Source organism: Caloenas nicobarica, chromosome 20, assembly GCF_036013445.1.
Source record: "Caloenas nicobarica isolate bCalNic1 chromosome 20, bCalNic1.hap1, whole genome shotgun sequence".
In the NCBI taxonomy this organism is placed as follows: domain Eukaryota; kingdom Metazoa; phylum Chordata; class Aves; order Columbiformes; family Columbidae; genus Caloenas; species Caloenas nicobarica.
The window spans coordinates 3,169,563-3,196,416 of NC_088264.1; the positions used below are offsets into that span (position 1 = coordinate 3,169,563).

Here is a 26,854-nt window from a genome sequence, read left to right on the forward strand (position 1 = left end):
AAGAGTAAATGTCATATAAAGATCAAATATTATATAGAGATCAACATTAAAATATATTAAATCCAGACAAGAATTGGTGGAAAAAAGTTTACATATTTATTATAGAAACATTAATTATATAAAGAGTAAATATAATATAAAATCAAATAGTATATAGAGATCAAGCACTGAAATATATTAAACTCCAGACAAAAATTAGTGGTAAGAAGTTAATCTATTTATTATAGAAACATTAAATATTGTATAAAGATTAAGTATCATATAAAGCTGAAACATTAAAATATATTAACTCCAGAAAAAATTAGTGGAAAAAAGTTTATATATTTATTATATATATATTATATAAAGCTCAAACATTATATAGAGATAAAAAAAAATATATTAACTCCAGACAGAAATTGGTGAAAAAGACGTTTATATACTTATTATATAAATATCTATTAAATAGTCTACAATGATATTATACATGATCTAGAGATCAAATATTAAAATACATTAACTCCAGACTAAAACTGGTGGAAAAAAGTTTATGTACTTATTATATAAATATGAAATATTATACAAAGCTCAAATATTATATAAAGATCAACTATTACAATATATTAACTCCAGACAAAAATGGTGGGAAAAAAGTTTACTATCTTACACTATTCTATATCTATCTTACACTATTCTATATCTATCTTACACTATTCTATATCTATCTTACACTATTCTATATCTATCTTACACTATTCTATATCTATCTTACACTATTCTATATCTTACACTATTCTATCTTACTCAAATATTAGATAAAGATCAAGTATTAAAATATATTAACTCCTGACAAAAACTGGTGGGAAAAAATTTACATACTTATCATATAAATAGTAAATAATATACAAGGTCAAATATGATACAAAGATGAAACATCAACATATATTAACAGCAGGCTCCTCCTTTGCTGAAGCTTTCCTCCTCAGGATGAAATCGAAGTTGGCCTGGGTGTTCATGGCGTAGAACACGTTTGCCTTGGGTGGGATCACCAGCTCTGCAAGAGAGGGAGCGGAGCAAGCGTTAGTTTGTGCACCACTTAGCGTTAGGGGTTTATTCTCACCGGCAGCTGCGACAACATGTCGATGGCGTTTCTGACGTCGCTTCACATTTTACTCTTTCCTTCCAAATGCCGCAGAACTTCTCAAGCAGCAGCAGCAGAGTTCTGCTTCCCCACCTTTGTCCTCGGAGATGATCTGTACCAGCTCATAATCAGCTGAGCCAGACTCCAGGTTGTGCTTCTCCATGGCTCTCTGGATGACAGCAGGAGCCTTCTCTTGGTTAGTTATCTGGAACGAGAGAGTTGCAATGGGAGCTTCTGCTTTATTCTCTCTTTAATGACTTAATCATTAGCAAAGGCCTGTCTTTCTGCAGACTACTTGGTCTTGGAAAAGATTTCCGAGAACCGAAAAATTACAATGGGTCAGTAACTGCGTAGCAGATTCTGCCAGATACTAAAACACGCTCTTTGTGACACGTGGTGGTTGATTTAGTTCAAGACAACAGACACTGTTCTAGAAATGCAGCAGTAAATCACAGCCTCTGCTCTCCTGAGCAACCACCTGGAGAGGTGAGACCTTGTTCTCAGCAGCCATCAACTCCACAGCAATTACTGCCCCAGCTGTTGTTCACAGACATCCATTAATCTCCTGGGGTAAATACTTTCTGAGGTTTGACCAGTGAACAGATGTTTCCCAAACTAAAAGCACCATTTAAGTCACCTGGGGTGAAAACATCACCCATGGTAACAGCGTTTTGCTGCTCCCACCACTCACCAGGATGCTCTTGTAGATGTTGCCACTTGTGTCATGTTCCAGGCTGGTCCGGATGATGCAGCCATCTCCCTTCTGCTGGTTATAAACTGGCTGCACTGGAGGCACTTCTTTTGATGTAGTGGTTGTCACAGAGTTGGGGCACTTCTTGGAGCACTTGGCATGAGATGGTAGCAAGGGAGGGGACGAGATCAATCGAAATCACACTAACAACTGCTCCAGCTCAACAGTTTAAACCAGTGATGGATGCCAGAGTCCAGCACCTCATGCTTCATTTGGTTTAAGAACATTTAGTACAATTTAAAAGATCCATCAGCTAAATATGACACTCTTCAGCAAAACAGCCTTAACAAGGGCTCCAGCAACCCCGTTAAGGCAGTTTAGGTCAAAAGAGCAGAGTCTGTAGGACCAAGCTCCCTGGGAACGGAACCCAGCCCAGGCAAGGCTTCCTCTGGGCAGCTCCTGGCAGGTCAAACCCACAGGGCTGCTGAGCTCTGACCTCACCTGCTTCTCACTTGCTCAGCTGCTCTGCCTGCCCCACAATTAGGCTGGGCTTATGCAGACAAGCTTTCCCCCCCAAAAAAAAGCCTTTCCCAGAGCTCAGGTCCCTCCATTCCACTGCAAGCAACGCTGTAGTCAAGACCCACAGGCTTGGGCAAGCGCCTGGGGCCGCCGGCAGCGTCGGCAGCCTCGCACAGGCTGTGTGTGCTGAAAACAGGGCCCAGGCCCTACCTTGTGCTGAGGCTCCTCTGGAGCGTTGGTGGGAGTGACAATTGTGACGGTGCTGTCCCCAGAGCTCCCAACTGGAGCAGGTTTGGGCTGCGCTGTGACGGGTGTGCTGTGGGCGCTCACCCCCAAGCCCAGGAACAGCCTAGCAGAGAAAAGAAAGCGCAACAGCCGGTGAGGGAAAGCACAACAGAGCTGGGCTGAGCAAAGCTGTCACTTGCTTCAAAAATCTGACGGAGTGTTGTGTTTTCCTGTCTCCAGTGGCCTATTCTTTGTATGTGTATATCAAATTAGACTCTATCCTTATTTACTCTCTTTTGCTACTGCAAATTTGAATTGCATTTATAATCCAGCACTAAAATTGTTCCTTTGTCTGACACCTTAAGGTTACGTCTAATGTCTTTAGTCAATAATCCTCACGACTACCTGCACCACTAGAAAGGGACAATGTCAGACAGAAATACATATTTCTAGCGGGTGGTGTCTCCTTACAGTACTGCAGTGCTCTGGATCCCCAGCCAGGTTTGTCAGCTAGTGTTTGATTTATTCCGGTTCATATTCAGGCACCAAACCCCCCTCTCCCTATCATACTCACAGGCTGAATCTCTTCCCCACACTCTTCCGAGATTTGGCTGATGTGATGCTCTTCTCAGCAGCTGCTTCGATTTCATGTGAAAGGCGGAAACTGCAGAACAGGCAATACAATTAGTTATATATCTCCAAGTGGCAGTATCTGAGAAATCGGAGAAACCTTGGGTTATTCCCACTTCACAGAGGGTTGCATCCCCACAAGGAGGAACGCAGCTCTGCCCGTGTGTATTTCCACTCTGCAGGAGCAGCAGCGTGCGGCAGCTCCTGGCAGCGCAGAGCTCAAGGCTGAGAGAACCTGCCTGCGGGGGAAGAAAAGCTGCTTCGCCAGCTGGGCTGAGACCCTACCTCTCCTCATCACTTAAATGCTGCTGCCTCCTAAACCACTGCAGGAATTTTTCATCTGGTGGCATGCAATAGCTGTTACAGGCAGACTGCAATAACTTAATTTGGCCGATTACTTCAAATTCCTAAGAAAACAAATAATAAAATAGGAATTCTAGTTAGAAAAATAAAGCCAGACTCATTCAGATACTAAACACACGCAGCAACAGACCCAGGACAAACTGAGTTTGACCCGAAGTTCAGTTTCAGTGACTATTTCAAGAACCAGTTTCTCAAACAATGCAATTCTGCAGCTCACCCTTCCCGCTCACCCCGCGTGGCCAGAGCAGCGCCAAGAGAGGAATCACGCTCTGTACGGAGGTGGTTCTCAGGCACTGAGCAAGGGAAATAACTAGAGGTGCCTGTGATGAAAGCAGAGCCCGATCCTCCCCGGCTCTGCACGTCGTGCACTCACACGTGCACCAGAGGAACACGAAATGCTGCCCCTAACGTGTGACTGACACGCGCTGCTCTTCCCCAACTCTGCTTGCACACACACTTGGCCAAAATAATTCTTATAACCCCTCATGTTAGAGCAGGTTATAGAATCAGAGCTGAGCGCTCAGCGCGGTTCAGCTTTGCCGCTGGTTTGTGTGAAGCTGGACCCATGAGCACGGAGCAGCTCGTGTCTCTCGTGAGCACCCTGGCCCGTGCGGTTCTGCACACACGGCAAGTCCGAGCGGTGGTTTGTGGAGCCGGGAGCAGCTGAGGGAAGGAAACGGCTCCATCCCAGCCAAACCACGTCTGCTTTCAGAGCCCAGAGCCGAGATCTGGCACGACTTCCCTCGGACAGAGGAAACCCCGGCACCTTGGCTCCTACTGATCTCTGCCCAACAAGGCTCGGGCTGGAAGGAAACGCTGAGCCTTGGTTTCTCAGGCCCAGGTCCCTGGGTCACTCTCTGCACCTTTTACCCACAAGGATTTACTGCAGCACAAGGAAGATGGTTACAAACTGTATCTCGTGGCAAGCAAAGGTCTCACGCCAGCAGGTCTGATTCTCTCCCAGCACACAGAACACACACGTGTAACGTGTTCCCGTGAACACCAAACGGGGGGAACGTGCGCGCCCCAGACGTAAATCCCGTGGCAGCGAGTGCCCTGCAGCTCCTCTTCCCCTGCTGCCCACATCTAAAAGGGATTTCTCCTCCCGCGCCGCCCCTCCCAGCCCGGCAGAGGTTCACAGCGGGCCAGGGATTGTTCCTTCCTCACAAACTGCATTAACATCAGCGGCTGTCGGATACGCCTGAGCAAAGACAACAGGTCTCGCCAAGAGAACGCTCTAGCAGAGAGCATCAGGAACTACAGATCACAGAACAGTCAACGTCCCACTTACCTTTCGCCTCTTCTCAAAATTGATCAGGCCACCCTGTTGGAAGGAAAGAGAAGGGATCAGAGGAGAAGAGCACAGGCTCAGTTGGATTTCATCACAAACAGGATGAAGTAGCAACACCAAGGGAAAGGCCAGACCTGCCCTGAGCAAAGGCTTCTACAAATACCTGTTTCCAGCTCTAGGAGAAACCCCAGCATTTGTGTACCTGAGTCTATTTTTTAAATACATTCCTCCATGTTGAAGAACTGCACTAGAACCCAGTGGAAGATATAGGAACAGACAGAGTGGCAGGAAGGGAGGGAGGATACTTAGGATTCCAAAAATTGCCCCAAATTACCTCGAGATAGTCCTGAAGGGCTGTGTCCAGCATCACCAGATCTGTGAGGAAGGTACCGAGGTAAGGTACCGTGCCTTGCGTGACTCCCTGCAAACCATCAGAGCAATGCTGGATTAATTGACCCAGAAATAATAATAATAATTAGAATGCTAGAATATTCCTATGTAAGCAAACAAAATACAACCCGTCTGCTTCAGCAAACAGTGCTCTTGTAAATGATGCTTTCTTTCATGACACCATCCTTAGTATCTTAGCATTAGTATCTCTGTACATCTCTGTACAGAGCGGTATAAAGCCAACGTGCTCATTCGTAACTCATCTGCGTCAAACTGCGCTGTGCGGCACCTCTCGCCCCAGCAGAAAAGCCTCGGATTTACAGACCTGTCTTCCCCAAAGCACCGCATACGGGAGTTCCATTGGTTAGAAAAAGGGCCGAGCTCGGCTTTGACCGAGATCACAAGCCTTGCAACTCAAGCTCATTCCCACCTTCATCAGCAGCTCCCTGCTTGTCGAAAAGTTATCACAGTCAGAGAAGATGTCGGACAGCTCTTCAAACATCAGCATTATGTCCCTGTACAGGAAGAGATTAAATCATTTAACTTATTTGTAAGCACTCTGAATCAGATCAGGTTACTATTTTTTTCTGATGAATCGTTAACAGTTGGGCACATAAAAGATAACAGCACCAAAACACATCCAGTCACACGCTGCACATCTACCAGGAAACTTCCTGGGATCTTCTGGTGCTCCCAGGCCCTATTTGACACAAAGAAATGCCGCAGGGACACTGACCCTGCTGAGGGTTCTCAATCACACTGCAGGTAGGAGATTCTTGTAAGAAGGTGGATAAACGGGTACAAAGAAAGAGCACGGAGCTTTTTGCCTTTGTCTGGGGCAGCCTTACTTTGGAACGCAGGCCCAGGTCTTCTTCAGGCGATAGATGGAGGTGGACTGCAGTGCGGAAATGATGGCCTTGGAGGAGGAAAAGTTGTAGAGGATCCTGCATTCCTGTGAAAGGAGCGGTTAGAAACACAGGAGCATTAAACGTCAGCATCACCAACAGGTCAGTGCTCTTCTGTCTGCCCCGTGTCCTGCTTGCTGCACATTCTCCCTGCTAAGCAGGCAGCTCTACAAATATTGAGCATCAAAAATATCACTGCCCCCTCCAGCCACCAAACACTTGATGGGCTTTGGCATTTACACCTTGCCTTCCTCACTTTCATCTATTTGTGGTGATGCTGCCCAAACTACAACTGTGAGGAGAGGAAGAGCAACACTGCATGTGCTGTGACAGGGACAGTCGGTCAAAACCAGAAAGAACGAGAGCTCAGCTGCTCCCTGGCCTGGGCCCAACGCCTACAACCCCCCTCTCCCCTCCCAGCCCCACGGCACCCGCACAAGGAACATTAAACAGTCGCCAATAAACGCTTTACATGTGCGATGCGAATCCACTTCTCCAAGATCTTGGCTCTTTGGTGTGTTTTCAGGTCTTTGTCCTCCAAGATGGTGCTGACCACGCAGTTGGTGACGGCGTTGAACTGCGAGATGGTGGCTCTGATGCTCCGGGCCAGGTGCTTGTTCTCTTTCTTCTCCCTTTGGGACCAGATGCAGCCCAGACAGTGGTGGGGCACAACTTTCTTGAAGAGTGTCTAGAGGAAACAGAGGTGTCCAAGTCAGCCTGGATCACTATTGCCCACAGGAAGAAATGCATGTTTACAGTACAAACTGGATCTAAATCTAATATGGTATTAAAAGAGAGATATTTGTTTTCTCTTAGTTTAAAATATACACTTTGGCATAACCCTTTAGGCTTGATGCCCTAAAAGAACTGTCAGCTAAACAGTCCTGGCAAAATAAGAGATACCTTTGTATCACTTGCATAACCAAGGGGAAAAATTTCTATATGATACTTTTGAAAGAGATTGATACAGGGCACTACAGTTAAAAGTACTTCTACATCTTTAGGCAAGGTAGCCTAAAATATAGTCAAAATACGCTATTTCTGAGGGGTCAAATATTAAACTTTGCAAAAAAGGCTACACAGTCTACATTCACACTTTAGAAAAAAAGACAAACGACACCTTCAGAATAACTGAAGGAAAAGCCCAATGAACGAAGCCAGTTTGGAGAACCAAGCAGAGCTGTGCTCTGTGTCCCAGCAACAGAGCTGTTCTGGAACACCAGACTTACATTGACATAACTTAAAAAAAAAAAAAAATTTAGAAGCCCAGAACTATTTCCCCAAGCATTTCAAGTAATAGGTATGATCTACATACCACGTCCATGTATGTCAGCTGTTCTGCCACAACAACTTCTTGGAAGAAAGAGAATTCTTCTGTACTGCAGATCTCCAGTTCGTCTTCATCGTCCAGGTTACAGGGAGAAAGGCTGTGGAACCCGTCTGTCCAGCGTGGAAAACATGAGTTAGTAAATTTATACAGCAAACAATTAATCAAAGCAGATATTTCAAAAATCACTACATGCACTACGGTCCTGCCTGGTGCAATGGTCTCACTGTACTGCATATTTTAGTGAGAAAGATAAGGACCAGAAGGTTAAATTGGCAAAGAGAAGATGGAAGAAAAAGAAACAGAGAGAATTCAGCTGTTCAGGGTCTCTTTGCTGAGAAGTGCCTTAACCCATTCACTAACCATTCTTTGGAAGGAAAAAAAACCCACCACCCCCCAGCAACAATTCCTTATTAACACTGCAGAATGTTGATAAACTACTTGTCAGTATTTATACATTCTACAGCCTGAAATAAAGCTGAACTGCAAAGAGACAAGACTGCAATTATACCCCCAAAATATTGCCTTGAGAATGTCCAGATTTCAAGGGAAGAGGAGGAGAAGGGAGAGAGACCAGGTGGAAAGTTAAAACATGCTTTGCTAGTAATACTCATGAGGAGAGAAAGTAATGCAAAATATACGAAACCAATTGTGGCTCCAGCAGCTGCAGGACAGGCACCCCGACGCCCTGGGCTGGACTCGGCAGTAAACCAGAGCTGGATTCAGGGCTGCAGGGCCTGTCTAAAGTCTAAACCTGGGCCTTTCTGCACACCAATCCTACCGTTATCCGCTCCAGAGCCAACGGGGTCTGAAAAACACGCAGCCAACTTGAGAAAAATGCACGTAGAAGAACTTAGCAGAAAGGAAAATTCACTCAAAGACATTTGGTTTTGTTTAACCAAAACTAGGACACTTAGAGAACACAGGCTTCATGCTGGGAGAACACAGAGACAGCAGAGAAAGGTACTTTACCGTCATTCTCCAGTTCTTCTTTGTGGAACTGTTCCAAGAGGTTCTGTGCCCTCTTCTCCAGGTCAGAGCCGGGTACATTCCTCTTCAGGTAATCCAGCATCTTCATCAGACAGACGTAGTCCGGCGGCTCTTGGAAATCCTCGGTGCACTGATCGAGCCAGGCTTGTAAAATCGATGCGATCGCACTGTGAGCAAATTCAGAGAGAACACATGGGTTGTATACAGCAGGTATTGATGCAATCGCATGGATCTGTATCTAATAGAACAACACTGAGACATTCACCCCCACGTGAAGGCAGTATGGACACTTCTTTGAGCACAGAATTTCATTTGTTCTTTTAATGCAAGAATTATTATTAAGATATTACTTCATAGGAAACTAAAGGCTGCTTCTTCACTTACACCTTGAGAAACCAGCGCACTCATTAACTAAACCACTACGATTTTCTCTGGGTTGCATTATTGGATGTGTTATGAGACAGTTGATACTCAGCCTTTACACAAGCTCCGCGAAGCAAACAGGCCTGTGAATTGTCAAAGGAAACAACAGCTCTGCTGCCCACGTCCTCCTCCAACACCCAACCCTGACTGGGGCTCGCTGGGCGGTGCAAAACCAAACTTACGTCCTGAGCGCTGTGGTGGATTCGGGAGAATTCTGGTTTCCAAGTTCTTCACATCCTGAGATCTCCAGGTTTCCATATCTGAAAAATGAGAAGGGTGTTTAGAGGAACCTCTACTGAGTAAAAGCAAAATCCCAAATAGCATAATTCATATACAATTAGCATAAACAACTATGAAGTGTTTCTAGCTCAAACTGCAAATGTGGAATCGCAGTGTTGGGCAAAATTAAGAAACTTGAAGAGGAAAAAGATCCTAAAGAAACAGCCAGTATTTTCCAACCTAGTTTGTTCATTCCTAGGAAGTTTCATCAATCTTATAACAAGGGCTTCATGTTGGACAATTCCACCGAGGCTGGGGAAGCTGAGGCAGAGACGAAGGGTTTGCACATATCCCCGTGCACTGCAAAGTAAACTCAGACTAAATCAGGCAAACCCGTGGTCCCTCTGACAGGAGCAGCACATCCACAGCCACAGGGAGCTCAGCTGGGGTCACTGAGCCTGGAGAGACCTGCGGGGAGAGCCCTGGCATCAGCTGGAACAGCTCCTTGCAAACCACACCTTGCACCTCCTTAAATACGGGTTAGGAGGAGTTCATGATACATCTGAGTGTGCACGTTTTAATGGAAAAGCTGTAGTGATTTTCTGGTGTCGGTCCCAGTTTGGTTCCTCAGCCGTCAGACCCTGCACACTTTCCCCACCTGGCGCCTGAGCTTTCATGAGAGTTGGGATGTGGGCAGCATGCATTTACACATTGTGCGTTTATGCTGAAATCCTGAATTTTGCAGGGTTCTTGACCTCTGTCCATCAGGTTATTAAGTCCATGTCCACTAAAAGTAGTGGAAGAAATTCCTGTCAACATCCCCATCATGTGTAATAAATGACCGCTCCGTTTCCATTCTGTCCTGGCTCTTACCTGTCCAGGAGCAGTTCCAGGACTGTGCTGGTGGAAGCAAAGGCCCTGTATGTGGAGAGGAAGATGTTGATGTAGGTAAAATCATTATCCTCAAAGGCCATCAGAAGGGTCTCCACAAGCATTTCCAAAGTTCCAGATTTCAGGGTCCTGCTTTTGCTCGTCTCGGCCTGGCTGACAGTGTGTTCTGCAGGTAACTGGTCCCCTTCAGCCTACAAAGTGGAAACAAAAGCAAAGCACAAAGCTCAGACAGAAGCCAGATCCCTGACACAGCTTGCACAGTGAAACACAGATTCAGTTCCATCTTTTCACAGGAATAGGCCATCTCTAGTTACTAAACAATTTTGTCCGTTTTGACTCTCCAAACACCAAATGCTCTGTCAAATACTGGAGGATTTTAATGAGTGTATCTTTAAGAAATTGCTCTGACATGCTCCACAAAATATTATATAGTCTGACTGCTATCAAGTTATCTTATGATCCCATCATATATTATTATCTAAAAGAAACAAGCTGTAAGACAATTTCTGGAAGCGCCGCAGGTTTCCATCTCTTCCAACAGAGGGAGATGTTCTCTCTCAGCATATCCACAAGTCACCTTTGTCCTTGCAAGCTTTGTTAAGACTCTCCGTTGCCTCGACGTCTACAAATAACTTCAGAAACATCAGATTTATCAGGTTTATTAGACTTCTTGAAGCATAAAAGATCTAAGTTCCTTCACTTACTGGTACCTCTACAAGAAGTTACTAAGCAAGATTTCAAGCCTTCCTGCTTGGAAATACCTTTGAAAAACAGTACAGAGCTGTAATTCTTGCAGAAAGGCAGACAATTAATTTCTCAGCTGGCTGAGAAAGCAATATGAAAGTAAGACCCAAACCTGTATTCACTTAAGTTTTGAAGAAGTTTCTGCTCACTTCTCAGAGACCCTCATTAGTCAAAACACCAAGACTATTTGTTTGGGAGACCTGAGACAGCAGAAATGAGCCACAGCCAGTCCAAAATACCTGACAAATGTTCAACTTCTCAGGCCATGAGCTAAACCCTTATTTCTGCACTAAGTACCATCTGACCCACAGCCACTACTGGTCAAATCTTTTTCACACATCAAGAAAAGAAGAAGAGTCAACACAAGAAGAAAGTCATTTCAGACGATGCAGATACACAACTTCAGTGTTTTGTTGGTTTGGGGTTTTTTTTTTAATAGTGGGAGCAGTCAGTGCTAAAAGTTAATATCATAACGATCCGTGTGGAATTCAGCTCCCTGGAGCAAGGTCCAAAGTCCATGAGCAGCCATCCAAAATGCCACCACGCCAGCTTTACTCACCCCGAGCCATCTTGCTCCTTCATCCTCAGTCTGCTGGATCTGCACACTTTTCAGGGTGTCACAGGAAACAGCTCCTTCTTCTACTTCTTCACCTCCATCTTCAGTTGTGCTCTGCCAGGAAAAGGGCAAAGAAAAACAAGTAAGAGAAAGGAACATGGTCCCTGCACAGGCACCAGCTGCAGCCACCAGCATGCCAACACGAGGATATCAAGCCACCTCAAAAACACTCAGTAAAGTTGCCACTTTTTAGCTGCCTTTAGTTACCTGGGGTTTTTGGACTTATAAATGAAAGCAGAGAGGAGCTGAGTGCACAAATTACTGTACAAGCCAAGGAAAGAGGTAAGAATTAAACCAGAGAGTCCAGATCTCCTGAACCCCAGCACTAACAGTCACTGCATTAACATGCTGATACATGTGGAGCAGCAAAGAACAAGAGAATTGAAAATAGACGTAACAATTAACTTTAGAAATACATATACTGGTCCCTCTGCAACCGCATGATGTTTTTTCATCATACATACAATTGAACAATTAAAATTTCAGGGCTTTACTAACTACCACAACCTTAAGCACAGCAACAACTAAATTAGAAACGATTTGAGTGCAGTGCAACAAAATCCTGGTTGGGGAGGCTGGGGTTTGGGGTTTTTTGAGTTGCTTTTCTGTTTGTTTTTACCTCCTTTAAAATATCCCCTAGTCAGACGGAACTGTCTGTACACTAGTGACTTGCCTCTTGAACGCTCTGTGGAACGTCCACATCTTCCCCAGGCTGGTTCCTCATACTCTCTTCAGGGCTCTGTGGAGTCTCCGCATCTTCTTCAGTTGGCTTGTCCTCAGTGTCCTCAATGTGCTCTGGTGTCTCCACATCTTCCTGTGTTATCTTGCTTGGACTGTTCTCATTGCGCTCCGGGGTCTCCACAACGGGCTCCGGGGTCTCCACAACGGGCTCCGGGGTCTCCACATCTTCCTCTGTTGGCCTGGTCAGACTCCCCTCAAGGCTGTGCAGAGACTCCACGTCTTCCTCGCGTGTCTTCCTCCTGGCTGTCCTCCTCCTTTGTCTACTCCAACATCTCCAAAGAGACAGCTTCTGAAAGGAGAAATTCCGAGCCTGTTAGAAAACAACAGAAAGGCAGTTTGGAATTGCAGAGAGCAATACATGTACTTTTCATGTCCTTGCAAAAGTACCAGGACAAGATCATAGGAACCTTGACCTTTAGGCACTATTACAATGCAAAAAATAGATTGTACGACAGAATCATAGAATCACTTTGGTTGAAGAACACCTTTAATGTCATTGAGTGCAGCCCTTAACCCACCCCTGGCACCCTGGCATGTCCCTGAGAACCTATAATCATTGCAACACTTGACTGGAAATCATCTAAAGGCACAGGATTCTATTACATCTCAGACAAAACTTGTTCCTTGTTCAAAAGTCCTTTCTGCTTTGAAATTTTTTGCTGTTGCTTTTGTTCTTAAATATATAAGCAGTTGATCATTGAAAATATTTCAGCATTGTCTGTTGTTTATAGGCCCAGAGAACATTCCATTAGAAAGAAGAGCTTTGTCACCAGAACAGGATATTTTTTGCCCATTTCCCATCTCTAACTGATATTAAAGACTCTGTTAATTTTTAGTTTTAATCTGTTGATGCCGGCCTGAGAACCTGTCCTGAGAACCCACAGCCCTGTCCCCCAGAACCTCGTCCGCGTCTGTTCAGCCCCTCCAGGGCTGGGGACGCCACCGCTGCCCCGGGCAGCCTGTTCCCACGGTTAATAACCCTTGCTGGGAGGAAACGCTCCCAATGCCCAACCTGAAGCTCCCCCGGCGCAACTGGAGGCCGTTTCCTCCCGTCCCGTCACTTGGCGCTCGGGACCAGCCACCAACACCCTTCTCTCGGCACTCGGTGCTGCCACCCCCCGGCCCCGTGGCCCCCGCAGGCCCGGGGGAGCGCGGGCGGCGGGGCCCGGCCTTGCTCATACCCGTCCGCAGCAGGGCCCGCAGCTGATCCCGCACATGGCGCTGTGTCCCGTCCGTGTCCGCAGGCAGAGCTGCTGCCGGCTCCGCCAGCCCCGCGCTCCCGCTCTCTCTCTCTCTCTCTCGCCCCGACGGCAACGGCGGCAACGGCTCCGGCGTCACCACGGCGACGGGACGCGGCCTCGCGGCAGCACGTGCCGCCCGCAGCCGGCCAATCGCAGCTCGCCGCCGCTCCCTCGCGCGCCCATTTGCCCCGCCCTCAGCCCGGCCGGGGTTGAACCCCTTGCTCAGACGGACAAACCGCCGGGAGCGGGACCGCCGGACGGGAGAGCAACTGTGCGTGGAGCAGAACTTGTCCTGCGGCAGAGCGAGGGACGAGCGCTCCCAGGAGCTGCTGCATGCACACGCACCACACGCTTTCATTCTACTGCTGGACCTTGCAAACGTAAACCAAAACCCCACTGTCTTAACAACGTCAAAACGCAAAACGAGTTCAGGTCCTCACTTGCAGAGCAGCCAGGTATTATGCAAGTAGATCTCAACACAATCCGCCTCTGATTTGAGGAGGCTGAACCACACACCCAGGATTCAGAATGACCTGCCTAGACCGTGGGCCTCAGTCTTGCCACTTCTGACGTGCAAAAAAAGAACTGAAATTATTCGTCACTGATACATATTTCCATTTATATAAATACCAGTGCTACCCACGGATAAGGCTGATGGTTTTAAGTTACCACGAGAACCTGATCTTTAAGTTTCCAGTGCTACTGAGCAACCAATATTCTGTACAGCAGTTCTAAGGACTCCAGCCTAGACTTCAGCCTAAGCTACCCCTATACAACTTGGTATTAACTCTCCCGTATGACTGGCAGCACACTACATTTAAACACCACTGTACTGAGAACAGAGTCAACCCTCTCATTCCTCAGAATGAAAGGCTATTTCACTCTTCAGAATAACTTTCTTAAAGCCCCCGATCATTAAAGAGAATTTTCTTCTGGAATCCTGTAAACCACTGTGACCTGATATCCCACGTTGTGGAACGGAACCTGGGTAGCACCACACAAGACTCAAACCTGGGAGACAGGAACAAACATCATTTCTGTACCTGCTTCGGCCTAGATTAAAATGGGCAAAACTCAGGTCAAACAGGCCACAAAGGCAGGAAGGGCCAAAGTAACTCAAAGAGTCACCTGTTCCATCCCCCCAGCCCAGCCATGGGCCCATCTGAACACCACGAGGTGGCAAGCTTGATGACATTTTACAACACAAAAGAATGATGCTAAAAAATTGTACTCTATGTTCCTTGCCTAAGATTTTAGTTTCGCTTTTTTAATAAGAGCTTCAAAGCAAGTTCAAAACATCAGTCTTAGGTTTTGGGAGGGCTGTGGATTTTTCCCTTGATTCTCCTGCTCTCTTGAATTCCCTTTTCACTAGAATTGAATTCTCCTATTGTTACTCTTTTGATAAGACTGCCATCTGCTGGCATTTGCTGTTCTTAAAAATTGAGCAATTGAGAAGTAATTTCCTAATTAAAATTAATACTATACCTACTACTAGTGTAGTTACAAGACTCTACTGTTAATGAACACATTAACTGATGGTCTTCACATGCGTGGTCCACTTCTTGTGCAAATACTTTGCACAAAAGGTCAGGTTATACCGTCCAAAAGGGATCGCCCCTCATCTAATTGCCAGGAAATACAACAGGAGTCACCAGCCATTCCTGAGCTCTTCACCATCACTCAGAGTTGAACATTCGAATCCTCTCACTGCACAGCTACAAAGGAATCTCACTCATCTTGAAGCCTCCACCAGCAGATCGCTGCTTCTGACCAGCAGGTTGAGTCCAAACTTGTTCCAGCGCAATTGATCTGACGGGTTCACATGCTCCAAGGTGTAACACAGCTCAGGCACACTCATCTCGGTACTTTTACTAAACAGTGAGATGCTGATAATGCAGGACTGCAATAAATGTGTGGTTTTGGACTGCTTCAAAACAGAGAAAAATCAAAAGCATTTGAATGTCATGAGTATCCTAACATCACATTCAGAAAGGCAATTAAAAGCAAAAACTCAAGAATGTTTGAGTATTACAAGGTCCATTTCTTCTTTTCATGTAAAAATCACACAAATATTTCAAAAGAAATTTCAAACTGAACTGCACGCCTATAAATTAATTACATTATATTAATTAAATAAAAAGCTTTCTGTCCTCCCTTTTTCACCAAAACTTCAAATACCAGGAAAGTACCATAACCACTCCTACCAAATATCAAATCTAAAGCTGTCCTTACTGCCACCTGGGGACAGAACCAAAGCTGAAAAGTCTCTCTGCTTGCTCAGGGTCTATTTCATTTGCAGGTAGCACAGTCAGTGAAACTGCCCTGAAACTTCTCAGATGCCATCAGCTGATTCTCCACCTCAACTCCAGTCCATTCAGCAAGTTACATGATACTGAGTCCTAACTCATCCAGGGCTGGAGACAAGATGAAAATTATCTGGATCAAAACAGAGCAGCACAGGGTGAGAATCTGGTGAGAATTCATTCCGGTCTACAATCCTCAACTAATCAGAAAAGGAGAGGAGGCCCCAGGGAATTCTCCAGTATGGTTTTGGAATGAAGCTCCTGAGAGCTTTATATTCAATTTTAAGGTTAACTTGAAACTGCGGAAAGAAACAAACTGCCATATATGATTGAGGAGGAAGCACTTTAGCAATACCTGTAGTAGAAGGGTCTAAAACGAGGTGCAAAGCTGGCTGATTTGTTTGACCTGCTGACCCATCTCCTGCCTGGCTGCTTCCCTCGCTGGAACCTTCTCGGAGAGCAGGGAAATTGCTCTGGTCTTTTTCTGAATCCCTCAGTATCTCTTCCATTGCCTTCTCCAGCTGGGCAAGGCTGCTTGAAGGTAAAGGCGCCCAAGATAGTTGGTTAACATTCAGGGACTGCTTCTACCAAGCTCAAGATCAGTGCATCCCGACGCGCAGGAAGTCAAGGAAGGGAGCCAGGAGACCTGCGTGGTTAAACAGGGAACTGCTGGGCAAACTCAAGTGGAAGAGGAGGGTTTACAAATCATGGAAGGAGGGGCTGGCCACTTGGGAAGAATATAAGGCTGTTGTCAGAGGATGTAGGGAGGCAACTAGGAAAGCTAAGGCCTCCTTAGAGTTAAACCTGGCGAGAGGGGTCAAGGACAACAGGAAGAGGTTCTTCAAATACATGGCAGATAAAACTAACACCAGAGGCAATGTAGGCCCACTGATGAACGGGGTGGGTGCCCTGGTGACAGAAGATACAGAGAAGGCAGAATTACTGAATGCCTTCTTTGTCTCTGTCTACTCTGCCGGAGGCTGTCCTGAGGAGCCCCGTACCCCTGAGGCCCCAGAGGAAGGCAGGGCAATGGAGGAGTCTGCCTCAGTTGATGAGGACTGGGTTAGGGAGCAATTAAGCAATCTGGACATCCATAAATCCATGGGTCCAGATGGGATGCACCCGCGGGTGCTGAGGGAGCTGGCTGAAGTCATTGCTGGACCACTCTCCATCATCTTTGCCAAGTCTTGGGAAACGGGAGAGGTGCCTGAGGACTGGAGGAAAGCAAATGTCACTCCGGTCTTCAAAAAGGGCAAGAAGGAGGACCCAGGCAACTATAGACCGGTCAGCCTCACCTCCATCCCTGGGAAAGTGATGGAACACCTTATCCTTGGTGCCATCTTAAGACATATCAAGGATAAGAGGGTCATCAGGGACAGTCAGCATGGCTTCACCAAGGGGAAGTCGTGTTTGACCAACCTCATAGCCTTTTATGAAGACGTAACAAGGTGGATTGATGATGGCAGAGCAGTGGATGTGGTCTACCTTGACTTCAGCAAAGCATTTGACACCGTCTCCCACAGCATCCTCATGGCAAAACTGAGGAAGTGTGGACTGGATGATCGGGTAGTGAGGTGGACTGCAAACTGGCTGAAGGAGAGAAGCCAGAGAGTTGTGATCAATGGGGCGGAGTCTGGTTGGAGGCCTGTATCTAGTGGAGTGCCTCAAGGGTCAGTTCTGGGACCAATACTGTTCAATATATTCATCAATGACTTGGATGAGGGAATTGAGTGTACCATCAGCAAGTTTGCTGATGACACCAAGCTGGGAGGAGTGGCTGACACGCCAGAAGGCTGTGCTGCCATCCAGCGAGATCTGGACAGGCTAGAGAATTGGGCGGGGAAAAATTTAATGAAATATAACAAGGGGAAATGTAGAGTCTTGCATCTGGGCAGGAACAACCCCAGGTTCCAGTACAGGTTGGGGAATGACCTATTAGAGAGCAGTGTAGGGGAAAGAGACCTGGGGGTCCTGGTGGACAGCAGGATGACCATGAGCCAGCACTGTGCCCTTGTGGCCAAGAAGGCCAATGGCATCCTGGGGTGTATTAGAAGGGGGGTGGTTAGTAGGTCCAGAGAGGTTCTCCTTCCCCTCTACTCTGCCCTGGTGAGACCTCATCTGGAATATTGTGTCCAGTTCTGGGCCCCTCAGTTCAAGAAGGACAGGGAACTGCTGGAGAGAGTCCAGCGCAGGGCCACAAAGATGATTAAGGGAGTGGAGCATCTCCCTTATGAGGAAAGGCTGAGGGAGCTGGGTCTCTTTAGCTTGGAGAAGAGGAGACTGAGGGGTGACCTCATTAATGTTTATAAATATATAAAGGGTGGGTGTCATGAGGATGGAGCCAGGCTCTTCTCGGTGACGACCAACAGTAAGACAAGGGGTAATGGGTTCAAGCTGGAACACAAGAGGTTCCACTTAAATGTGAGAAGAAACTTCTTCTCAGTGAGGGTGACAGAACACTGGAACAGGCTGCCCAGGGGGGTTGTGGATTCTCCTTCTCTGGAGACATTCAAAACCCGCCTGGACGCCTTCCTGCGTAACCTCACCTAAGTTTTCCTGCTCTGGCAGGGGGATTGGACTAGATGATCTTTTGAGGTCCCTTCCAATCCCTAACATTCTGTGATTCTGTGATTCTGTGATCATCTCCATTTGAAAATACCTGTAAGCAGATGACGACATTTTTTTTAAGGTACTTGTAGTTTCACTTTCACTACTAGTTTTCACACATATAATCTTACTCATTGCAAAAGTTAAGAAACTTTACTGAACAAGACAACACACCAAGAATCAACAAAATTAAATCAAACATAATCTACTGTCCTATCCCATTACATATAATAAACATATCCTCACTGCTAATCCAACAACCATCCACCTAAAAACTGTAGACCTCTCTTAAAAAAACCAGGTTTGTGTGTTTAGATTCTCCATTCAGAACAAATATCAACAGACTTTGTTATAGATTAGTTTTAAAGAAAATTTTCCTTTCTTAGTCATATCCAATCCAATTGTCTCACACATAGGAGGGATGCAAGCCTAAGGAAGTGGCAAGAACATGGTGAGACCCATTCCCTAGAGAAAAAAAAAAAATACAGCCTTTGACAAGTACTAGCTTTGCAGACCAAAAAAAAGCCATGGCCCATAATAAAGTTGCACCATGGATTCTACCCCCAGGTCACTTGCCTCTTTCCAAACATAATTCGTGTTTAACACAGACAGAAATCGTTGGTTATAAATAACTGCCAAAGAGTTTTGCAAAGACAGACTAAGCACTTATTGTCATTTCAAGGGGAACAAATTCCTATTGTTCCAAGTGGACCCAGTAAATCAGCTACTGCAACTCAAGCGGGGAAATTTGTAATTAACCAACCAGCTGTCACCCAAATGATAAAATATTCTGCTGTTTAGAGGTAGAAAGCTTTTAGAAAAGGTCCTAGTCATGCCTAGAGTAGCACTAAGTGGGAAACCTAAAGTAAAAACTCAAAACCAAGACCCTCTGTGGCCTATTCCTATGCAGCCTAATTATGTGCTTTTAAGATAACAACATTCAGAGTCTCTGGTCCCTACATAAAGAATATTTCCCAAGCTTTACTCTGAAGCTCAGCCTCTGAAAAGAACTTTTTAGTCCCTTGCTAATGTATAAATCCACAGAATACTAACAAAGCTGACGCCCAAATAAGTTATTAAAAGAAAAACTGAACTGCCAGTTTTGGACAGGTTTGCTTAATCCGAGCTGTTAATTTCACTGATAATAAGCAAGGACAAAAATTAGAGTCTAAGAATCTCCTCAAGCACACACAAGTATCTTTAATTAAATATTCCAAAGAAGTTGCAATCTTTTGATCAATACAAATCTTACCACACATTTAAAATAATCATAAAATTTTAGCTGAGGTTTTTCATCTTTTCCAGAAGTGTCCTCTGATTGCTGATGAACCAGGAAAAATTCTTCATTGATTAATGTGGATATAGTTTCAGGAATCCTACTGGCTTTGCTAAATGATGTTTTGACTTCCATGTCAGGTCAGTATTCTCCTCCTATGATAAGAACCTAACCAAGAAGGAAAAATATTAAATAATTAGTTTTGAAGCTGTAAACATGTTAACAGGGCAATATGACGCTATTGTGGAATACCATAAAGTTATATGAATGTATTATACTATATTCTGAGAAATAATTTTCCAAAACCTGCATATCAAAGTGTATGCTCTCCACATGAAAACATATTCAGCAATCCATTATGACAGAGTTGTTTTTATTACCCTTTATATCTATAGGTGATGAAGTCAAAGGTGATACTAAATCACAATCACATACTCCTCAGCAAATTTTCCTGAACCAACCTGCAGAGTTAAAATTAATCACTCCAAAGCAAAAATAATTTTCTTAATTCTTTATCATCTCAGCTCACATATTACTTTCCTAAGCTCAATGAAAGGCTGTTGTAAAATGTGCTGGGACAATGTTATGAAGGAAAAGAACACATTTCAACATAAGTACCGCTGGAGGAAGGAAAGGTAATAAAGGGTCAGGCTTCTGCTTTTTGTTGAGACAGAGAAGAAAAGGAAATAAATCAAGGAGCTAAAGTGCAAGACAAAGAGGTGGCAGCACATGGCACGTGGCAGAGGCTCTGGGCCCTCTCCGGGGGGATTCTGAACCCAAACAGACAGTTTTTTCAGCAGAGGGCACCAGAACAACAAGTATGTGGTAATGACTCTGACTTGCTCTGCCCACTGAACATTAAGCTTCTCATATCCTTACAGTATAGCACCAAAGAACTGCAAAAAGTTTTACAAATTTTTAAACAAATCTGATAATGTTTGCTGGTTATATAGTAGTATTTGCTTGAGCAAACCGAGTGGTTGAGAGTGAAGCATCCATGGAGGAATATTAATTTCACACTTGTGCCCTTCACATTCCTTTATATCATTCAAGCTTCTGCTGTCTAAAGGAAATCTAAATCTTACATGTTACAGTTGAAGTACTTTTGTCAGTGGAATTTTATAAAAGTGCAGGAATTTTAGGTTTTGTTAACATATGGCCAAGCACAATAAAGTGCTAAAGACTTTCTTTTTTGTTATCTTTTGGTTTATACAGTATACACAAGAAGCTTGGTTGTGTGAAGTAATAAGGCCATTTTCTTAAATGTTTGCAGCAAGTTGGAAGACTATTTAATTCTTGCCTTTCATTCTGATATCGCAGGTTTCAAAATGAGCAATTTTCCATTATTATCGGCTTTGCAGGTCACGTAGCTAACTAAAATAGCAAAATGAAACATTGCCAACACATAAGAAACCCCTTTCTTTTTATGAAGATTCTGTTTCCATAGTTTTATATGGAAAGAGTAATATACAAATTGAACCATAAGATGGTACAATTTGACAGTTACACTGGTATTTTACCTATTTCTCTCAGTCATACAAGCTAACATGGGGATTCATTTCTAATGTATAATCTGAAGAAAATTACTAGGGTCGCCACAAATGTAAAATCCTAGAACCATGCCCACACAGCATCCCCTTTCGGAAGGAGAAAAAAAAAAAAAAAAGGAATGGAAAATTGAGACACTGAAACAAGATATGAAAACAGTGATCCTAAAAGCAAATACTGTTTCATGTGCTAAAGCAATGTGTCATGCAAGAAGAAATGCTGCATAACTGGAGAAAGCAGACATTAAAAATAATCTAGGCATCTTATGGGATCAGTTCCCAAGAGAGAACAAGCTCATCTACAAATTTCTGAACTTATTTTAAAATCCAGAACAAAAATAATCATTAGAAAAGTGTTACTCTGATGAAGGCCTAAAATGGGGGTTGAGATTTAAAGCACTCACCCTTGCAATGTTACTTAACAAGAACCACAAGTCATTTCAGATCCCACTTCTTTAAATTTAAACAATGCAGTACTGTGGTAAACTACGTTGTAGCTGTTGTTAGCAATTAAATACTGGTAACAGAATTCACTAAGTGGGAACAGAATTAAATGCCCAGGAAAAAATTAAGCTACCTGAAAATGAAAACCTTTCAACAATTTTGACTTCAGTAAAGCATTTGACACCGTCTCCCACAGCATCCTCACAGCTAAACTGAAGAAGTGTAGACTGGACGATCGGGTAGTGAGGTGGACCGCAAACTGGCTGAAAGAGAAGCCAGAGAGTCATGGTCAATGGGGCGGAGTCTGGTTGGAGGCCTCTATCTAGTGGAGTGCCTCAAGGGTCAGTACTGGGACCAGTATTATTCAATATATTCATCAATGACATGGATGAGGGAATTGAGTGTACTATCAGCAAGTTTGCTGATGACAACAAGCTGGGAGGAGTGGCTGACACGCCAGAGGGCTGTGCTGCCATCCAGCGAGATCTGGACAGGCTAGAGAGTTGGGCAGGGAAAAATTTAATGAAATATAATAAGGGAAAATGTAGAGTCTTACATCTGGGCAGGAACAACCCCAGGTTCCAGTACAGGTTGGGGAATGACCTATTAGAGAGCAGTGTAGGGGAAAGGGACCTGTGGGTCCTGGTGGACAGCAGGACGACCATGAGCCAGCACTGTGCCCTTGTGGCCAGGAAGGGCAATGGGACCTGGGGGGGATTAGAAGGGGGGTGGTCAGTAGGTCAGAGAGGTTCTCCTGCCCCTCTACTCTGCCCTGGTGAGACCTCATCTGGAATATTGTGTCCAGTTCTGGGCCCCTCAGTTCCAGCAGGACAGGGAACTGCTGGAGAGAGTCCAGCGCAAGGCCACGAAGATGCTGAAGGGAGTGGAGCATCTCCCTTATGAGGAAAGGCTGAGGAGCTGGGGCTCTTTAGCTTGGAGGAGACTGAGGGGTGTCCTCATCAATGTTTATAAATATATAAAGGGTGAGTGTCACAAGGATGGAGCCAGGCTCTTCTCGGTGACGAACAACAGTAAGACAAGGGGTAATGGGTTCAAGCTGGAACACAAGAGGTTCCACTTAAATTTGAGAAGAAACTTCTTCTCAGTGAGGGTGACGGAACACTGGAACAGGCTGCCCAGGAGGTTGTGGAGTCTTCTTCTCTGGAGACATTCAAACCCACCTGGACGCCTTCCTGTGTAACCTCACCTGGGTGTTCCTGCTCTGGCAGGGGGATTGGACTGGATGATCTTTCGAGGTCCCTTCCAATCCCTAACTTTCTGTGATTCTGTGATATAGGAACCATGTACAGGAGCCACGTATAGGAAGCAGTAGAAGTCTCCAGATTGGAGTATTAAAACCCAGACTGAACAAAACACCCGAATGACACGCCCTGTACAATCACCTGCTTTAAACCAGGACACAAGAGGATGCGCTCAGGCCTGGGCCAGTTCTAGTTTCTGTGGCTTTAAACCAAGGTTGCAGAGCACACCTTCCGTTTCAGCTCCCAGTGCCGGCTTCTGTGTCCGAACCGGACACTCAGAACTCCGGCGAGGTTCACATTTCTAGCGTAACACTTCGGAGAGGAGTCTGCAAAAGATGGCAATTGCCGATTGAGAATTCTATGTGTTATGTACAGTTTTAAATTAGAAAAACAGGATGAAGATGATAATTCAATTGATCGGGAACAATGTGCAGAGATACTACTTACTTCATTTCCAAGAGGGAAGACTAATTAGACAGGCCTATCACGATTCAGACTTTTTTTTTTTTAACAAAATACGCTGCAATTTGCCAAACGGTTACATGAAAGATGGTGCTTCAGGACAAAGACTCTTACATAATTTATACAGTCGTTAAGAACAAGTGGTACTCATGTTTCATTGGGGCATTGTAGGAAATATTACAATGCCAACAGAGTGATAAAAATACAATAAGGTACTAATCTGCGATGAACCTTGATTTCTGAATCTGGCTAACTAGAATGTTCTTGATCAAATACTTCATTCAGATATTTTATTATATAATGATGGTAGTAGGGATTCTGACGCTTACAAACATTGCTTGGTTTAGATTTCTCTTTGTAGACTTTAAATCTTTCCCAATAATCTTCTTGAAATAACAGTAAAACAGCCATAATGCTCAAGATTCACGCTTAACTAAACTTCCCAACTTACACCTCTTATGTAACTCATAGTAAGTTAAATGTGGTTTTTGTAAAGATCGGAGCCTTCTGTGTCCATAACATCCCAAATGCCTGTGAATATGGCAAGAAAACCCTGTTTTCAGAAATTAATTTAATAGCTGTTCTTAACGTTATTTTATTCAAGCACTAATTCTTGATAAGCATTGAATTGTTTTGGTGGGAAAGACTAAATAATAGAGACCATTTATTGAGTAAAACTGAGAGAAATAGCACGTTTAGCTACTCTCACCACATTTTTTGCAAAGTTGACATGAAAACCTGTCTGCGACCAATAAAAGAATCCAAAATAGGGACTGAAGACGGAACTCCGGCAGTTGCTGTGTCGCCTGTTCCCACGTTTCTGTCCCCGTGTCACAACCCAGCTCCCTTTCGCAGGTTGTTCTCCGGCCTCCGCCCCCGGTCGCTCCCGACCCGACCCCGCGCTGTTCTAACGGCCCCTCCGGCTCGCGCAGCCCCCGCAGCTCAGGTGCGGAGCTGGCAGCTCGGGGCGCGCTCCTCGCAGGGCTGGGAAGCGCTCGGAGCTGCAGCGGCTCCGTGGGCAGCGTCCTGCACAACGAGCCCCCGGCACCGGCCCCACGGAGCCTCCAGCCGGGCACGGACACAGAAAATCTGCGGGGAACGGGAGGGGGACACCAAACCCCTTTGCCGTCGGCAAATTTGGGCACGTATTTGGATGAATTCCTTAGCGTTTTACACCACAGCTCGTGTTTTCGTAGAACGGGAATCGGTTCGACGCTACCTTGAAATACCCTGGTGTTAAATAATGAGTTCTCCAAGCACTTTTAAACTATCCGCATGTGCTACCTACACGCAGCAAGTCTTCGTGACCACTTGTGAGGTATTTCCGAACTCCATTTTAAAATCTGAGCGGCCCAAGTGCAGCTCAGGCACTGCGTGACACCGGAGGGCTTGGCGGGGCCGCAACATCTTACCTGGGGTGCTGGTTGAGGGCGAGGATGAATTTAATTTGTCCTGCAGCAAAGAAACCTACGGGCGACCTTCCCCACAGCAGCGCCAGCTCCGCACCCTCCCGTGGCTCCGGGGGCAAAGCCACGGGCTCTTTGCCTCGCACAGCCGCCTACGTGAGAACGGCGCCCATCTGCGGTGTTATCCCTCCGAGCGAGGAAACAACCCGCGCGCAGCGCTCCGCGGGCCGCTGGCGGGAAGAGGCGGGAAGCGCAGCGCCCCCGGGCAGAGGCCGCCCCGCCCGCCGCGGGCGCTGAGGGGCAGGACATGGCGGGCGGGGCTCGGGGGGCTGCGGGGGCTCCCGGCGCAGGTCGCTCCTCAGCCCGCACCTGCCGTGTGAAGAGCCACCGCCCGCACCGCGCAGCCCCGCTGCGCCCGCCATGACCGCTGGTGACGAGAAAATGAGGTGGAAAAAAAAACCCACCACACCCAAAAGGCGAGAGAGGACGGAGGGAACGCGCTCGGCCCCGGCAGGAGCTCACAACGCGCCCCCCAAGGCGGGTGGCGGCAGCAGCGCCGCCTCTCACCCAGCCGACCCGCCCGGCGCTCCCGACCGTGACTCGGCTTTTTGTGCCGGTCGCGCCCCACCTGCTCGGGAGGGCGGGCGCAGGAAGGGGCGGGCGGCAGCGGCGCGGGAGGGAGGCGGTGCGGGGAGGAGAGGAGAGGAGAGGCAGGCGGCGCACAAGATGGCCGCTGCTGCAGCCGCGGCGGCCGAGGGGCGGCAGGCGGCGGTGGGGGAGCCCCGGGGCCCGCGGGTGCTGCAGGAGCAGGGCGCTGCGGCCGCCCCCGTGTGCCGCAGCTGAGGGGGCCGGTGGCCGCTGCGGGGAGCCCGGCCCGTGTGGTGAGTTCGCTGTCTGCTCTGCCTCCCGCTGCCGGGCTGGGCTGCGGGGAACAATGGCGCTGGGCTCGGGGGCGCTGGCCGGAGGGCTCCGCTGCCCTTCGCGGCGACGGGGAGCGGGGGGGCGGGCGCTGCAGTCGCTAGTGGGGCCTGTGCCGCTGCCGGCCTCGCTAGGCCTCAGGCTGCTGCCGGGCTCGATTTCCGAGCTCCCGGGAGGGAGGGAGGGAGTTGCGGAGGCCCCGCGCCCGGTGCAGGGGAGGCGGAGGGGGCGGGCAGGGCCCGGCGGGTGGGTCCGGCCTGGGCGGGTGGCGGGAGACGGCCCCGGCGGAGCGGGGACAGGCGGCTTTTGTGTGCGGCCTGCGCCTGCTGTTGTTTTCCCAGGGGCTCTGCGTGCCTGGAAAGAAGGGAAAACTCATCCCCGTGTCGCACTCGGCACAATTCTACCAGCAGTGGGGCGGGGGGGGGCTGGAATATGATGATTTCCCGCGGTGGCTGTGGGGGACACCTCCGGGTTGTCGCTCTTTTGTCTGTGGCGCCTGAGGGGAGAGCGAGGTGCCCCCCGGGGAGAAACCGCGCTCAGACAAAACAGCAGCTCCGCTTCCTTTCACTCGCTTTTCGCCCTGGTGTTGTTTTTATCTGTTGGGTAGGTGAGGTATCTTGCCGGGAGTGCAGTGTTGGTCTGGCTGCATTTTAATGTGGTTGGGAACGTCCTGGTGTCAGTTTTTGTCCTCAAAAGCCGTTTTGAGGCCTGTGCCGTTTAAAAACGGGGAACTGATGCTGGTTTGTTGTTTTTCTGTTTTGGGTTTGTTTTTTTTTTTTCCCCTAGGAACTGAGGGGTTTTAATTTTCTACACGCGTATATGGTTTTTTCCTCAGAGAAGCTCTCTTATTGTCTTAATTTCAGTCAAGAACGAATGAAAAATCTTGAATTTCTCCAGTGGTAGATGTGTTCTGTGTGTTTTTACTACATTGAAAATCGCTGAAGTGAAAAAAAAAAAACAAACCTGAACCAAAACAAAACAAACCCCCAAAAAACCCAACAAACAAACAAAGGCAAAAACGATTAAAAAGTCCAAGGTAACCTGGACTATTGCAGAGCTTCTTAAATCATTATAACTGGTATACCAATGTTATCTTCTAACCACCCTGCTTGGAAGAGAAATGCACTTGTTAAATTCAGCATGTATACTCTGTTTGCATCTTGGAGCAATAGAGTTGTTAGATAACACAGAAATACTATGAAGCAGAAATTAATATGTTCCTAAAATTACCTTTTTTGCCTCCTTCAGGCTTACAATGATGTGAAGGGTGTTGGTTTTTAATCAACTCTAAATGTCTGTATTT

The 26,854-nt window shown here is 46.5% G+C and overlaps 2 protein-coding genes across 6 annotated transcripts in view; one reads left to right on the plus strand and one right to left on the minus strand.

Moving 5' to 3' along the window:
• Positions 1 to 827: 827 nt before the first annotated feature.
• On the minus strand, positions 828 to 25,227 carry LOC135996721 (ral guanine nucleotide dissociation stimulator-like 1). Its single transcript, XM_065648900.1, is given in 22 exon segments — positions 828 to 1,033; positions 1,214 to 1,325; positions 1,812 to 1,964; positions 2,541 to 2,679; positions 3,130 to 3,219; positions 4,840 to 4,859; positions 4,861 to 4,872; positions 5,174 to 5,260; positions 5,660 to 5,744; positions 6,078 to 6,181; positions 6,607 to 6,822; positions 7,450 to 7,692; positions 8,187 to 8,269; positions 8,434 to 8,618; positions 9,057 to 9,134; positions 9,967 to 10,175; positions 11,288 to 11,398; positions 12,018 to 12,374; positions 19,489 to 19,680; positions 21,637 to 21,766; positions 22,907 to 23,091; positions 24,640 to 25,227. Coding segments are annotated over 19 exon segments (2,562 nt in total). The 5' UTR covers positions 19,648 to 19,680; positions 21,637 to 21,766; positions 22,907 to 23,091; positions 24,640 to 25,227; the 3' UTR covers positions 828 to 914.
• Positions 25,228 to 25,351: 124 nt separating this feature from the next.
• Positions 25,352 to 26,854, plus strand: part of RC3H1 (ring finger and CCCH-type domains 1) — a 62,246-nt gene continuing 60,743 nt past the window's right edge. For all 5 annotated transcript variants that reach the window (XM_065649108.1, XM_065649112.1, XM_065649114.1 and 2 more), the window contains exon 1: positions 25,352 to 25,514. The gene's annotated coding sequence lies outside the window, so the exon portion shown is untranslated. The remainder of the gene's footprint in view (positions 25,515 to 26,854) is intronic.